This window comes from Ostrea edulis, chromosome 4 (genome assembly GCF_947568905.1).
Source record: "Ostrea edulis chromosome 4, xbOstEdul1.1, whole genome shotgun sequence".
In the NCBI taxonomy this organism is placed as follows: Eukaryota; Metazoa; Mollusca; class Bivalvia; order Ostreida; family Ostreidae; genus Ostrea; species Ostrea edulis.
In genome coordinates, this window is record NC_079167.1 from 26,246,373 (window position 1) to 26,263,327 (window position 16,955).

General features: G+C 35.0%; 1 protein-coding gene across 8 annotated transcripts in view; it reads left to right on the forward strand.

Annotated features, from left to right (window-relative positions):
* Positions 1-16,955, forward strand: part of LOC125671834 (protein NDNF-like) — a 46,526-nt gene that overhangs the window by 20,623 nt on the left and 8,948 nt on the right. For 2 of the 8 annotated variants that reach the window (XM_048907776.2, XM_048907774.2), the window contains 3 exons: positions 2,407-2,481; positions 6,465-6,720; positions 15,023-15,211. In XM_048907776.2, the coding sequence (XP_048763733.1) occupies positions 15,030-15,211 (182 nt within the window). In that variant the 5' untranslated portion in view covers positions 2,407-2,481; positions 6,465-6,720; positions 15,023-15,029. Of the gene's footprint in view, positions 1-2,406; positions 2,482-2,788; positions 2,933-6,464; positions 6,721-7,418; positions 8,046-12,452; positions 14,033-15,022; positions 15,212-16,955 lie in introns of those variants that run through there. The other 6 variants (XM_048907779.2, XM_056162383.1, XM_048907778.2 and 3 more) reach the window with 6 other exon arrangements.

Sequence of the window (16,955 nt, forward strand, 5' to 3'; positions counted from 1 at the left end):
CGACACGCAAGTGTTCATTGACGTGTTCTGTTGAAATGGTAAAAAGTTTTTTCCGCAGGTACCATTGCCATCAAAAAAATTATGGCTACAACCGTTTCCTCTGAAACATCAATAAAACATGAAGCTATATCCAGTGGACATATTTCCGATTCACACGATACTCTAATGCGGAGAATGTCTGCAGCATGATTCAACAATTATATTGCGAGAGGAATCGTGAATTAATTGGACGCTTCCGTTCATTCGGGGTGACGTTCAGCTCTAATGACGTAGGTTTTCGACTTCAAAATTTTTAAAATATTTTACGATTTTTATTATCATCATATTGGAATTTGTGGTTTTTTACCCTTCATGGTACGTGCGAACAGACGGCGCTACAATTTCCATACTATATGTCGTCGATTGCAGGTTATCGTATTTTTGCGTTTTTTTGTGACTTGCGGTCTAATACTTCGAATTTTCATGTTAATATCTAATTGCATTCGATGATGACCATGCATTATTTATCAAGTAAATAGTCCATTTCCACCTTTATTAGACACACTTTACAGTTTATTAAGGAGGTAAGTTGGTTTTTCAATTTGTGTTCTCATATAGGTTACCAAATACTATTGTTTTCGTCAAATCTAAACTCTGTTAAAAGATTAGTTCCGAACATAATCTTTCATCGTAATATGGACTACTGCAACTTCGTTAAGAACAGAAAAATCAGGAGACTGGTAGATCGGGAGAGCTCTCTAAAATGGGAATAGACCGGAAAGCTCTCCAGAATTGGGATAAAACAGAAAGTTGTAAAATTGGGAGAGATCGGGAAAGCTCTCTAAAATTGGAATATTCCGAAGAACTCTCTAGAACTGGAATATTCCGGAGAGCTTTCTAGAATTGGGATAGACCGGAGAGAGCTCTGAAATTTGGATAAAACGGAGAGAGTTGTAAAACTGGGATAGATCAGAGGTCTTTAAAATTGGGATAAACCGAAGAGCTCTCTAAAATAGTGATACATAGGATAACACACTAAAATTGGGATAGACCGGAAAGCTCTCTAAAATCAGGATATATTATCCAAAAAGCTGCAAGTAGAAAAGCTCTCTAGTCTGTTTCTATTGTACATGTATTATTTTATAGAGTTGCAGTTCTGGAACTCCTTTCGTCTTACCGACCAGCACTTTTTAGTTTTGGGGTACCAAGAAATCATTTCAACCCACTTTTTGTAATAACTCTCTCCAAACACGTAGATTTGTCGCCTTTCTATTCCAGGAAGCTAACGTTTTAGAAATCGTTAGCATTTTTTCCAGACATACCAGAGGATTAGCTTCCTATGAGAGACATCTTATAAAGAAGGGCCCCTTCTGTATAACCATTCCATGATCGATATTAAAAAATGAATTGGTGTTTAGATAGATTACTTGTGTCAACAATAAATCAGTTTTGTGGTATAAAACTTTCAACTGACAGCCAACATGTGTGTATAGATATGACAATATTTACTCTGTCAAATTGTGTGGTTTTTTTCCTTCACTGGAACTATATTTTATACTTACTTGGTATTCGAAGTATTTTACACGTGACCTTGCGCGTATCTGGTTCTGAAAATCTTTGACGGTGCTTTCTTTGACGTCTACTAGACTGAGTTGCGATTTGAAGTGTACCCTTGATTAGTTACATCCATTGTCTCTTTGTGAGCTAACCGGTGAGGGTGGAGCTTCAGCATACTTGTTTCGCTAATGATTGTCGATGCGAAAGTGCGCTCTGATAAGAAGTGGTGTGTTTAATAAATAAGCAATTAGTTTATAAAATTGTCCGCTGTCACAAAATGAGCTCATATACATTCGTTTGATATTTCTTTACATTCTTTCTGTCTCAAGAAGAGCGAGGGGAATTCCGTTTAATCAAATGTTAAACATGAGCATTTGATGATCCTTAATTAAATACATGGCGGTTATAAGGTCGATCACGAAATCAAAAAATCATTTATTAAGGGTCCTTGTGTTTATTAATTGATAGTACTGTGCTAGATATTTTTATTTTTCTGTACTCATCTGTGTTTGTGTTAACAAGAATGCATTCCATGTCGCAAATGAATACTCAGTATTAGGTATGTGATATTATCTACCAATGTTTTCCCGATTTAAATAACAATATCTTAATACTGAAATAAAAAAAAAAAAAATCGGCAAACCTTTAAAGTCGATATAGTATATATTGTTAGAATAGTCCTCTGATGGTAGAGTCTGGCCTTTCACTGCTGATGTTTCGTCGAGAGTGAATCGGCACTAATTACTCTTTAGGATGGCGCAATGGGCATTGTAACAACTTTCAAAAATCTTTGATGAATCATGTTTTAGTTTGTTGTTTGGTTTGATTGCGGAGTAATATTTCAATTCTGAGAGTGTGTTTTTGTCGCAGTGAGGGTCCTCAATCTCCCCTTGTATGTGGTAAAGGAATAACACGGACAATTCGCCCCAGGAGAAAAGAGCACAGGTTAGTGCGGTCAAACGTTGCATGTGTTATTTGTATATACATCTAGAAAATTATTTAATCTTGTTTCATTTTTTTTTAATTTCACGTTCAACATTGTTTGCTCATTTTTATACAATGAAAGTAATTTGTGCTCCCTTTTCCGGCAGTGAAAATGCGGGCCTTGAAGTAAAAGTAATTAAATTTTTTAGGTAAATATTAAGATGCAGAGATTGGCGTGATTTTTTTTCCATTCTAAACAAAAGCCCCGCCTTTCGGTGGGAGTAAAGCATGCATAGTATAAATGAAAAATGTCAATTCGTGATAAATGTTTCGGTCTATAGGGTGCTTTAAAATGATCATTTTTGCACAAAATGCCGTTCAGCGGGCGATATTAAAGTCAGATAGTCATTTTTGCACTTGATGGATAAATACTTCTCGTGAATGTTTGTGAAATTTCAGTGTGCATTTACAGGTAAGTTACCTGTGATTTTCCCTCGTTATATAACGATAAGATGTATCCGAAGAAATGCAAGGAATCTTGTATCGTGATTACTTGCTTATTTTTCTTCCGTTTTAATTTCCCTCCAGAAATTTCTGTAAATTTGTTTAAAATCAAATTAATCATATTCAATTATAACGAAATGATGTGTTTAGATCTAAAATGAGATAACTGGAATGTACTGGGTTTTTTCCATCCATTTTTAAAAGTTTTATCTATTATTATTATTATTTGTTAGTTTTTGACTTATTTTTTGAACTGTATGACTTTTATCATGACTTAGCAAGATCCAATATCCCTTGTAAAAGCATGAAATCTTGTTTAAATCAGGATGACTTCTTTTAAATAGGATTAAAGATATCGAGGCAGATTGTTATTGTCCGAATGTTTGTAAAAATTCACGTAATTTGTACCCGGTTAGCTGAACTTGTCGCAGGGAGTAGAATCAGCCACTCAACCGGAACACAAGATCAAGGATTACATGACGACTTTATGACAAATCGTGTATTGACAGCGAATCGACATCTGTCTAATTCCAGGTTACGTCTCATAAACCGGGTTAAATAGATATTAAGGAAATAGTAAAATATGCATCATTTATATTTAAATGAAAAGTTTCTTTAAAGAAGCAATATTTGTAACTTTCAATAGATTGCCAAATGCTGAGAATTTTATATCGAAATTCATTAATTGTGATCAAAAAGACTAATTTTCATTATTATAAAAACGACACTGCCAAATATTAAATATGATTTACGTTTAGCCATTAAGATCACAAGTCAAAATGAAAACTTAAAGTGAAATTCTTTAAATTTCACGGGATAGAAAAAATTCAATGCAAATAGCTTGAACAATTTTCCCACTAGAGATCAAAAACAACTTTAGTGCCTTTTTACTATTTATTATCGGAAGATTTACACTTAGATGTTGACTTCTCTGTTGACAAAATTTACAAAGTACACTTATGTACAACAATTACAATATCTGTAGTATCAGGCTACCATATCTTTTATTAAAAGTGCTTATTTTAACACTTGGATACCACTTTGTATCAGTAATCGACACAATATGAAAAAAAAGAACAACTTTCTTTATGCCATCAGAGTTTATTATTTTCTGCAACAGTCAGCGAGAGATTTCTGAAGTGCCCATTCCATATTTTGATAACCTACCGAGTGGCAGCGTCCATTCAGTATCTTGCGAAGCTTGACTCTTTCCGTGTATATGGAGAATAGGTGTCTCGACTTTCGAGAGAAAATTGTGGACCATAGCATAATTGATTATTAGAATAACACACCACCTTTCATCAGCTGACAACCATGAAAATGAGAAAAAGATTGTGCCTATTTCTGTCTTCGGGAACGCGTATCGTTTGTAATTTTAGTAACAACGCTTAATGAAGCGTCGACATCATCGTTTGGTTTAGCGCTGTAACCGGTAATTTTCGCGTTTGCTAGTTATACTATCCCTGTCCCCATTGAAGAATTTAACCCCTCCACATTGCATGCAATTCGCGAGATTCCTTAAAATTACATTCTGTAATTCAAGAATAATTTGAAAAAAAGAAGAAGACGCCCATCATGTCGTATGTCACATAACTTGGCCGACGTAACCATCTCTGTGAATGCATTATTATTATCCAAATAATACCCGATATTGTTACAAAATACACTCATATTATATTCCTGAATCTCCGCCTTGATAAGGAGATGCGTAAAACTGTCACATTTTTACCCCATGCCGAGGATATCGGGCCAATTATTTGTTGGGATATTGGAAACATCTACAGTTTTGCTTTTTGTTCTCTTTATGTTCTGTCGTCCACAATCTCATATTAATCATGGGTCTGCAGATACCACCCTCCTCGAATAATCCAGTTAACCTTAAGAATGCTAGGTACCTTTGATAGTTTCCATTTTCTGATCCAGGATTTCGGGGGTGTTTGGAGGAAAAGCCTCTCTACTTTGAGAAAAGAAACAACCTTTTCCAAACATAACCTTCATAACTTAACATACCTGATCTAGATAACTGGTTAGAGTGTTCGCATTTCATATTCTTAACAATAACAAGAACTGTCAATACACGCTTAGTTCATTTTGTCAAAATCAATAGGGGTAACCGAAAGACATATTAAACGTACGTTACTAAATGAAGTGACATGAATGATACTCAAAGTTTCATTTCATTAGCAGAGGACAAGCTGAACACGATTCAATTGTCTCATCTGTGATTGGTAATGCTGTTGATTAATGTCAAAGAAATTACTTTACTACTTCCTTACGAATTGAATATCTGATGTTTGATTGACCTGAAACGTCACAAGGCCTATCTGGTAGCATGCTATTTCATCTCACTCTTCAATGCCTCTTCAAAATGTTTTAATATGTACACATACATTCTATGACATTTCGTACAGATTTGTATATTTTGTATTCTTTATGAAGATTATTACAGATTTACACAAGAAAAGGAATAAAATAATATAAAACCATGCATAAAATTCATTTGAAATAATTACTAAGAATGTAATCTGTTAAGATTTCAGCCTCCACACTGGGTTTTTATCTTGTTTTATCAGTGGCGAGATCTCCCACGAAAGTGACTAAACGGAACCCGAACATCGGACCAAAACCTCATCTATAATGTTTCATATCAATAGGGAAAATCCGTGAAATCATGGATGATCAATCAATCCTTAATTAATGTGATGGTGGTTCTGTAAACATAGAATCCATAATTTCTGACCTTTTGTTTGTCCGGAAACATAAAATTAGAAACATTTAATATATGACGTCAGTAATAGGACGAAAGCTCAGGCTTTAGGACTGACAAACGTGTTATCCAACAAAATGCTATTTTGGATCCACTAGCATGGCTTTTAGTGGTAATTTCATAATTTTACACTCCTTCTACCAGCTCTCACTGTGGAACCGCCTTCTGAACCAATCCAGTTATTTATGTTACAGGCCTGCATTTACATACACAAACTACTAAATTGTAATATTGGGTTATATGTACAATGCACTCGTTAAAAAACTATCCTTATCTATTTACAATGGTATTGTTGATACAAACATGCTGGGAGAAATTTCCCGGCGACTTGGTATAGACAAGAAACTGCATGGATACCCACCACCGTTGTTGCTACATATAAGTGAAATACTCTTGAATCGACGTAAAACAAACGAGTGAACGCGTCACTGTCAATTTCAATTAGTAATCTAAAACCTTTTTTCTCACCTTTATTGTTTTCTATTCTTCTTATATTCCTCTCTAATAGAGACCATCCAATCCACGCTCATACATATCATGTCTCTGGGTACACGAGATCATAAAAATATAATTATAGGCATTACATTTACCTGATTGATATTATCGTATCGCAAAAATATTTACATTAGTCATTGTTTTTTCTCTCTCGCCTTTATCTCAACGGTGACTATGGTGTGACAATCAATATATGAAATAATGCAATATGATATTGGAATGCCCTCCTCTTTTTCAGAAAGCCCACCCCCCACGCTACCAAAACAGGAATGCAATTCCGAAATAGACAATGTCCTAATGTTCATCACAAGGGCCTCAGCCTACACACAAGTCATGGCAGATGGGAAAAGTGAAATTATCTTATCAATAGTCATTGGAGACGATACTGTCAGTGTTTACTAGTGCTTGGTGATTTACCTCCGACCATGGTCTTCCTCGTTTTCTCTGGACTTATTTCTGGCAGCTACAAGAAATGATAGATGACGCAACCTAAGGTAGGAGAGATTGTTATGTAATCTGTGCAAACACTACCAAAAAAGAAACCCTTTACAAGTTTGGAATTCTTGAAATGCGCAAGATCATTTACATACCTTTTGTAAGGTTTAAGTGTTGTCAAATATGGTTATTGGCATTGGGTGTTTGTCGTTATTTTACAGTATATACCTGGCGAAGGAATTCCAGATTGTGTCAATTGGGAGACTGATATCATATGGAATGACAGATTTATCGCGATAATATTGTTAATCTGTTCTAATTCCTCTAACAAAATATCTTGACTCGATCACCTCCTCTCGGCTTATCAAATATCAAAATTACAAGACTGTCCGCGTCAGAGTGCCGTCGTAAAAGTACGAGATGTTGTTCTACATGAAGGTACATAACAGCTGATGTCAAATACATGTAATAAATAAATAATAATAGCTAGATCAAACAGCTGCAAAATTGATTGGAAGACCACAGGGCTATAAGGAAAAATAATTTTAATTTCAATTTCAGATTTCAAAATTTAAAAGCCTTAAAATGCTTATGTGTTCACCAGTGTTCAAAATATTTAAACATTGGAACTGAAACTCGACCCTTGCCGGAACGGTGCAGCATATCAATTGCAGAAATCGGTTTGCATAGAATATTAATCCCTTGGTATGGAATTCCACCAATGTATCGATCGTTAGACTGCCCCTGACATAACTGTTTATATCCTGTGTTAGGTGGCATTATCAGGTGTACACTTAAGACGTTAGTGGCTGATAAACTTTAAATCAAATGCTTACATTAAACGCCTTTTGATCTCACAAGTCATGTTTAAAATAAGCTACAAAAGGCACTTTTGCTCTCGAATCAACATGCTTGAGAGTGTTCAAATTCTTGTTAACATATATGACGCCCTTTAATAACACCAAAATTACAAGTACCCCCCTAATAGGGCGATCTATCAAAAAACGGTATGTTGGAGAGTATCAGAGGAAGTATTAGCTGGTCGATCAATGGTCAGGGGCGTCCTTGCTGTCTTCGAATGGTCAGACAAATATCGATTACTCTCTTAACGCCTTGTTCATTAAATGAGAAAGATGACTCAAATGGATTCTGTGCGAATTGATAATTCCTTCTACTAAACTTTACGTACCAGTCACGTGAGATAGGGTGCCCTTTTGACGCAGGCGCAATTGATGCCGGCTTCTGATGATATACCGGTATTTACACATGGTGGCTACTTTCTATTTTTCTCTGCAAACAAGAACTAATGCATTTACACTATCTATGTTCATGGAAGGATATACTAAATATTGCCTTTCCAAGCAACGCCGGCTAACTAGTTCAAGTAAGTCATGAATATTTTTTTCCAGAAATTTTCAGGCTCACCTGTATGTGAAAATGTAAAATAACTAGAAAGTTGAATTCTCTAATTAGATTTTAAATTGTTTCCAACACTGGAAAGGATAAATAGTCGGAATATTGGGGTAGTGTCTTTAACCCTCGCTAATACCAGAGTTGTTTCTTTAAGTGTTGCATAGTGGAGTCCTTACTTGCAAAATTGGTGCTTGTAGTTGGAGTCTCCAATTATAATTGGATCTTAATACACTGATCATGAATTCTTAATTCAAAATACCAGACAACATTATTTTAATATATGAGTCGTGGTAACAAAATTTAACTTTCAATTGCTTTGGAAAAAAGTAACAGTGCTATTAAAAGACGTCAGCTTTTATACATTTTAACAATGTTCTTTTTATATAAAGACCTACTGTGTTATGGCTATCAAGACTTTTTTGTGGGGGGGATAAACCACAGTATGCCTCAATAATATTTAATTTGAAAACACTTGTAGAAGGCAAAGTTTTGGAGGTATCAGCAGCATCCTTTAGCTAGCCTCCTCTCAGTTCCAATATGCCCCTTGTCTTTAACAGGGGGTTGTATTTTCGTGTAGTCGCTACGGTTGATTGGAAACAAGCGGTGTGAAAATGGGAAAATCTGGAAACTCGTCTCAGATCCTGTACATAATCTGAACCGATGAAATGTATTCAATGGGAACAAAAATGTTCATTGCGGCATTGCAGCGTGTAAAAACACACCAAGAGTGAAAACGCCAATTATGAAGATATTTTTGGTGGGTCGGGAACCAAGATATGGTTTTAAAATGTGGAATATACCCTTGATCTTCCTCCTTCGTAATTTCATCATCCAAAATTTAGAATAAAGTTAAAAATCAGAACAAGAACACAGAAGAATTTGTGCTGTGGTGGATCTAGAGGGGGTAAGGGAGTTGCACCCCTCCCTTGGATGAAAACTTTTTAAAACAAGAAATGTCATTTTTGCCACTTTGGGGTCTTCACCCCCTCCCCTTTTGGGGGGAACTGAAAAGGTATAAATTTGAGTCTCAATCCCTCATTTCAATATGTCCTGTGACTGCTCCCGTTGTAGCATAATCTTTTAGTTTTAGATTGCCTACGTTTATTGTCATATAAAATTTTACAACCTTGACATTTTACATGTGTCAAACTGTATACAGTATTTTACCTATATACGTTCTGGGGGTGTCTTTTTATATTTCAGAGAGGTTATATGTATAGTTATGTTTCAAAGGGACTCTATCACCTCAAATGTAGAACTAGGTTATTTAAATGTCAAAAGTTACCTTTTGCCTTATACATGTAATAGTAAGTAATGTAAATGTTGGTACATGCATCAAAGATTAATTTAAACCAAGAACTGAAATATTTCTATTGCAGTATTGATAACGGTATAAGGATAAGAGAATGTTGCTTGTATTAAAACTACCACGTGCCTCTAAAGGCTGTTGAGTATTCCTGAACGGTTTTACAATGCGGCTCCTTAGTTTGCAAGTTTATCTGTCAAAGTTTGTTCACATTCCGCTGAAGAAGAAAAAAAAAAACGAGATGAAAAATGCACTCATCATCAATTCCCAGTCCAAGTTCCTTCCTGATTTAGCATAAACATTTTTCAAAAATAAATTTCTTACATTCTTTGAAATTTAACATAAATTTTCACACTAAATTTTCTGAATAGAAAAAAGTGTTCTTTGTAAGAATGTAAGGGAAAATATAAACATGCAATATATTTGAAAAAAGTATGCATTCAATTATGCTCTCATTCTTAAAACTCATTAACGAGAGTACAAGTAACTGAAATAAGATATGGCTAAAAATATAAAAGAAAACACTCTTAGGCGAAATGTATATTCAATATTTCTACAAGTTACGGAACTTGTCAATTCAATACGGAAACTTCAGCCAATCAGCCTGTAGAATTGTTTGATTATCCGGTCAATACCAGATAAATGTCAGCCTGTAGAATTGTTTGATTATCCGGTCAATACCAGATAAATGTCACAGATACTCTTAAATTCCTTACGAGACATCTGTCTCACTAAGCATGCCGGAAATAAATGAGAAAAATCCCGAAAGTAATTTATTGTACAATAGTCGTGAATCTTAAGATACGATTGTCCCGAATAGTCTTAAACTCAGGTCTGAGAGGGGAAGGCTGATTATGTGTGGATGATGCAATTCAAAACTGTTGTTGCTCACAATGGCGTCTAGGAGATTCGAACCTCCGTATGATGTGAATGAACTAAGATCAGAAGAACCACGACACGATACAGAAAACAAAGCCACGGGAAGTCCATTGTAACACACACTGCTCTTGCTTCTATCGGAAGGAGACACACTGCCTTGAACTAACAAGGAGAATTGCAAAAAGAGACATTACGACGCTATAGAAAGTGATTCATGACCAAAATTACCCGTATCATCATCCGATCATCTAGTACAATTTGAAAAATGAAAGCTTATTTTTAGGTTGCTAGAAATCAGATCGCGCTATAAGAATACCCTAGCCAATTCAAAACATGCAAGGTATCCATTACGATGTAGAGAGCCAAAAGTATTTTACGATGTCACGACAATATGCATAGTTCAGTGAAACAGTGACCTTGAACTTGTGATGAATGGCTTTAACTCTCAAACACTTGCTACTGTGTAGTCTAGAGGCTTTTTCAGATTCATAATTCAAATTAGTGAGTGCTTATCAGTGAAAGTAGTATAAATATTTAACTTCGACGGGGAAATCTTGAAGAAAATGTGTCTTTATTTAGCAATTTTCGTCTTACTAACGTGTATAATTGGACTATTTTACATTAGCCGCTTGTTACTCATTCGACGTGGAAGCCTCAAGGGTGACGGGAGATTACGGGCTATAGACAGAAATGATGTATGAATTATTTATTTATAAATTGATCTAATTCTACGGGAAATCCTTCGATTACTTGGTCTTAGACCGTCTTGTAAATGGATATTGGTCTGGAGACAAATTAGGCAAATCCATGGAAGCCGATATGATTCAGCCCCAGACTTCAGACGCAGAGGATCTGACACATTCTTAATTTGTGCCAGTTTTCGCACAGATTTTATGACGCAAAAATATGAGAGAGTGGGCATTAATCAGAGGGACTTGTCATATGAAGCTCATAATTTACAACTCAAGTTATGTAAACTAAACCCTCTTTCGATAAATTGGAAACCATGTTGTTGAATATGTCTACAATCGCACCCAGTGGATACTTCCAGGGTCAAGTTTCATGAAGTCATGAGATGACACCCACACATGATATTAAATCAAGTTATTGTATATAAAGTAATTCCTTTGTGACAAACTGTTAAACCTTTTATAAAAATCAAAAATGTATGAATATGTGAGTGGTTCTATTACATGTATAAAACCAGCATTCGCCAATGAGCTCTCATCACTGCGTTTAAAATGGTTAAACAATCTTAAAGCGAATAGCTCTAAAATAAAGTTAGAAAAGATTCATTAGTTATCCCACATCAAAATGTTTAACATTATGACAATTACTTTAATGTGGTTTGTATACAAATAAGGACTGCACTCGTTCACATCTGAAAAAACAATAATGTTATAAGATAAAATCAACATGAGGTTGAATAATATCTGAAGGCAGACTTGGCATATCATCTTTTGACAACGTTCATGTTTCAGATGTCCTCACAAAAATTTTAAATATTTTCTTTATAAGGATTGTGACGCTGCTATTGTCTTTTAACCTTGAGAGAAATGTGCATCTGTATTTTGATCGGGTGTGTTATCTCATACCATTAACACATCATTTCACCAACTGTCGTCACCAAAGAAATATAACTATTAAATGAAATAAAGATGTCACACATCTAAAGGAATTAATCGTGTATAACAAAAACTGAGATATACATACAGTAATTAATTTGTTTTCTTGTCAAGTTTGTCATTTACATTGATAAAACTCTTAATCACTTCATTAAATCAACAAGTTACTTTGATTTACAGGTGCTATTTAGCATGCGTATATTTGAAAGTTAAATAGTTTTCTTCTTGAAAAGATTTAAGGTTACCTAGAGCAAATTAAGAACTGGACCACAATACATTATGTGCCACACGGAGCATTTTTCTCCCCATGTTGGTCATTGGCAATCTGGCACAAAATGGTACCACTTCTGAAAGACGATCGTGCGATAAACACCTTTTACATTTTCCCTCAATTGATAGAGGTGTTATGGAGTAGAAACAAAAAATAACTTGGAATGGCCTATTGTTATGGGATGCATTTTGTTGAAAGGTTTTAGCAGGTTGATGGACACACGATCAGATTTCGTTATTGGTCGAGAGAGATCCATCGCTTCCTTGCTCCACCACCTGAGGTCACGGGGTCCTGTTCGGCGTGTGGCCAGGAACATGTACTCGGTACCTACAACTAGCGTGTGTATTACAAGTGTACATTACAAATCTAGAGCGTCAAAACAGTGGTAGCCCATCGGTTTATTGTACCCTAATTACAAACACTCAGACAGCTATGTCGGCTGTTTACATCTGGCCGTGACGTTTCTGGCGTCGGCCAGTCGTCTTGGAAACAGGTGAACAATACTTTTAGTTTCTTACCCAAGAGGAATCAAGTATTAAATAAACAGAGAATTAAGTTCTCCGTGATACTGTCCATCTACCGTTAGTCGTACAATGTCTTCTGTGTATGATCTGTGGAAAATATTGAAGAAAAAAAATCAGTTGAGATATTCTTTTATTTAAAAAAAAACACCTCAATATCATAAATCAGAAAAAATTAGATTATATGGAAAAATCAAACGACATTTCAAGAAAGGAGTGGCGAATCTTCTGAATTTTAATAGACTGCAAATCAATTTAACATGCTCAAGGCTACTGAAAGGTAAATGAAAATGGAATTATATGAAAAAAGATATATTTTTGTTCATTTATACATGCTACGTAGATTGTATACAGCCCACTAACTTTCTGTCCAACCAATCATATCGTACTTCGGTAGTCGCTGTACGAGAGAGCTTTCACGCTCTTCCTTCGCTTGATCTAGAACATGAAACGCCAACCATGTGGAAAGTTCTTCTAATAGTAATTTGTAAGTTATCAATTATTTATGTTTTATGAGCTTTTCAATAATTACTTTCCAGGTGAAACTTCAAAAGATTGCATAAGTTCACGTTAAAAAAAAAATAAAAATGTGTCATTATGACTTTCTGTAGGTGCAAGATTTAGTGTAACCCTTGATTTTACGTATTGATTTAAGTTTTGGGAACAATGGAATTAAGAGAAAAAAGTGATTGTCAGAGAGACACGGTGATACATGACATTATGGAAGACGGTTTTCCAAAATGACCGTTCTGCGAATGGATTAATTCTGTTAGCACGATTCCACGGATTACAAAATATCGGATCGTACTGTGTACCAGAGAGATGAACTTTTTAAGGCATTACAATATTGATTCCTTACTGTTTTTTGCTTGCACGAGTTAAGCAATTTGTGATAAGAAAAATCTGTGAAAAAAATTGGACGTTTTTCCACCTGAGTCTCAGTCAAGTTTTACTCGACGGATGCAGCAGACGTAGCAGTGAATCGATCTCGTCCGACGGACACCCTCTGCTTCAGGGTTCCTGCCAACTTTCTCCACTACAAGAAATTAGCTCGGATTAATGACAAGTTTTATCGCAAATCACACGATGGTAGCAATCTTCTTGCATCCCATTATCATACGAGAGCTCAGCGTTGTTTTAATTCAGGATGTTTAAATATGTTTATTATTGGTTCCTTCGACTTTCTTGAATTTGTGTTCAGTATGCAATGTGTGTTTATGGTTGGAAGGTTACTTTTCAAAATGTCATTTGAAGTGGACGCCGTTTGTCAAGCTTTTAATACATACATTTTTTTGAATGACCACATTGTGATGAATTTGCGGAGAACGCAACAATGACCTGAAATAACAGGCTAAGGTATTCTTACTTTTCTTATACCTACACAGTAATAATTAATCAAAATTAAAAAAAAAACTTGAAACGTGCGACCATAAAGTAATGCAATGACTTCTAGTTTCTGACACTTAGACATAAATATACTGTCATTGTTTATTCATATTCAGTGTTTTAGAAGGGGGTTAATGATAGTTTTAAAATATTACATGCGTTGTCTACAATCACTTGCACATCTATAAACAAAAAATGAAAACTACGTATGATAGGATGAGTTGGACATCATTTGCAGTTACATGGATCCAGAAAGGTAAATTGTGATCCCCCGAGATGTGTGCTTTTCTCCTCAGTAGCGCGGCAGTTCCCGGTGTACAGGCGGTGATTAGATTTTCAGTGCTCTGATATTGAATGGACCACCTGTTTCTCGCTTTCTGAACTGTGTGCAGAAAATATTGACCATTACTTGTATATTTAATTTTTCTTCATTCCATTTACCTGACATATTGTCGTTCATGTAGTTTTCCTACAAATTGTCTAATTACTACCGTTTGTCGTTCAGTGTTCGGTAAATTGCTACCGACAGACTTCTGAAGGGAATGCCTGCTGTGTTGAAATACAAGCACACACCATATCCCGAGGATTCATTGAGATATCTAAAGTTGCGTATATAAAAAAAAAACACTTCAAGGATTATCTCATGTTGATGGGTTAGAAAACAAAGCACGCTCTAACTGTTAATTTGAATTTGAATAAAGGTTTACATTCATTGATGTATGATTGTATATGTTTACCCTTGAAAACAAAATTACCCATTTTTCAATATCTCTATACAAAATGGGACACAGACTGATAATCATTGACGAAATGCAGTAATTTCATATAATATAACTTATGATTTATGTTCATAAGCACCATTAATAAAGGAAATCATTAGCGGTAATTTATGTAACAGTGACAATCATTGTTGTATAAATTAAATTTCATGAAATTCAAAATTGAAACATCATTTTCCAGGTCCACCATGCCACCGTTGCTGGATAAGGCAAGATATATAATATTGTTGCTATTGTATACGACACTGGGAGTGCAGAGCGGGGAAGAGTTTAAGTTTGGCGATACGGAATCCCCTTACTTTTATCAATCCAAGATTCTTCCAGAGAGAAAGGAGGTTACCGACTACCTCCTATACAACAGAACAGTAAAGTAAGTTATCACACAGAAGCTGAGACTTATGTCCCTCACTGCTCTGAATGCAACACTAGTAAATAATGACCATTTATGGATAAGAAATTCAGAATTTCTAATACTGGTAACCATGGTTACTGTTAGGTTTCATCCTTGTCTTCAAACGTGCTTTAGTCTTTATTTTCAAGAGGTTAAGTATTAAAGCTGTATCGCCCTTTGGTCGACATCTAATACTATTTTGCTAAAAGTTAGAAATGCTTGTTCTTGTATATTTACATCAAATTAAGAAAACAAATATGGGAATTTGGGAAGGGGAGGTAGCAAAAATGTATTGCAATCTTTTGAGAATTAATTGGGTTTAATGGCAACAAATCAGTAGTGTTTACATTTTGTGGTTTTTCATGAATGACAAAAATTTAACGATTTTAAAACACGCGGGCGTGTTCTCCCGTTTTGCTCGCCAGTTAATAAATGTGTGTATTTACTTGCAGGTTGTAAGTATAGCCTTAGGTCATTAAATGTAAGGAAATACTGACAGTCATTTGGGTAACTTCCTCTTTTGAAGTTTTTTGTTTCAGTAGTCCCTTGCTGGTAGACAGTAGATGCTTTATTTACATTTCTGCTTTTTTTTCTCAACAAAACCTTACTGTATTTGGAGTTTTGCTTACACCTTCCATGGTTGCTTTCTACCATGTCGGCTTTCACTATACATAAAGTATATTGGTACTCATGCTATTTAAAACGCTGCATTTAATAAAAAGTTGCGTGCATGTCTTTTTTATGTTGGAACGCAAGGATGAAACAAATCTTTTCTCAAATGAAAGTGTCAATTCATATCAAACCAACTGAAATATTTGGCTTAACCTTGCTGAAGTGTTTCATTTGAAAACCTTCGCTTAACGTAGCATTGTGTAAGTAATAAAACTATTTGTAGAAGATAATTTTCATTTATTTATACTTAACCGATTCATTAAACATTTATATTTAATTCCTTTCAAATAGATCCGTGCATTACACACGTATAGCCTCTGGTCTCGGTATCAAATGAGTAAGCACTTTTCCTTGAATTAAAAGGATCACAGCAGATATGTAACATGAATTTGACCGAAAGCCATGCATTCCAAAGAATGTTTTTAAAATTCTGAAATCAGACACTATAAATACTTATCTGTATCCTATACAAAAGTAGTGAGGGGCACAAGTTGACATTTTTTCTTCTTCATGTTTTGTAGCTTTGATAGATGGACGCTGTATTTTATATTAGTAAGAGTAAACTTCTAGAGCACTTGGTTGTATATGCCTTTTCAAAATTTCATAATATTGAAAATTTGAAATACATCGATTTAAGATTTAAGCAAGCATAATGTTCGAAAGTCTCGTTAAACTGTGATTTTTGTTGTTATAAATTATCCAAGTCAGACTTATGCAGACATGAAACAGGCATTCGTTTTCCTTGTGTATATACCAGATGGGATTTTGTTCATCTTATTTTAAATTGGGACTTCTAAAACTAAATTCTGCATTTAAAAGAAACGGGGTTTTTTTTCCGGAAGCTTCCTGAAATCCTTGTTTACCTAGCAATCAAAATATCATCAATGGTTATTTCAAAGAGATTGTTTCTAAGAAAACCAATAGTTAATGTTATATAATCCTCGTCTGGCTAACAAACACCAGTAAGTGAAAATGGAGTGATTAAACTTAATGTGATAATTAAGCATTTCGATGATCAGCGAACTATCGGAGCTGTAAAACAAAACGCATG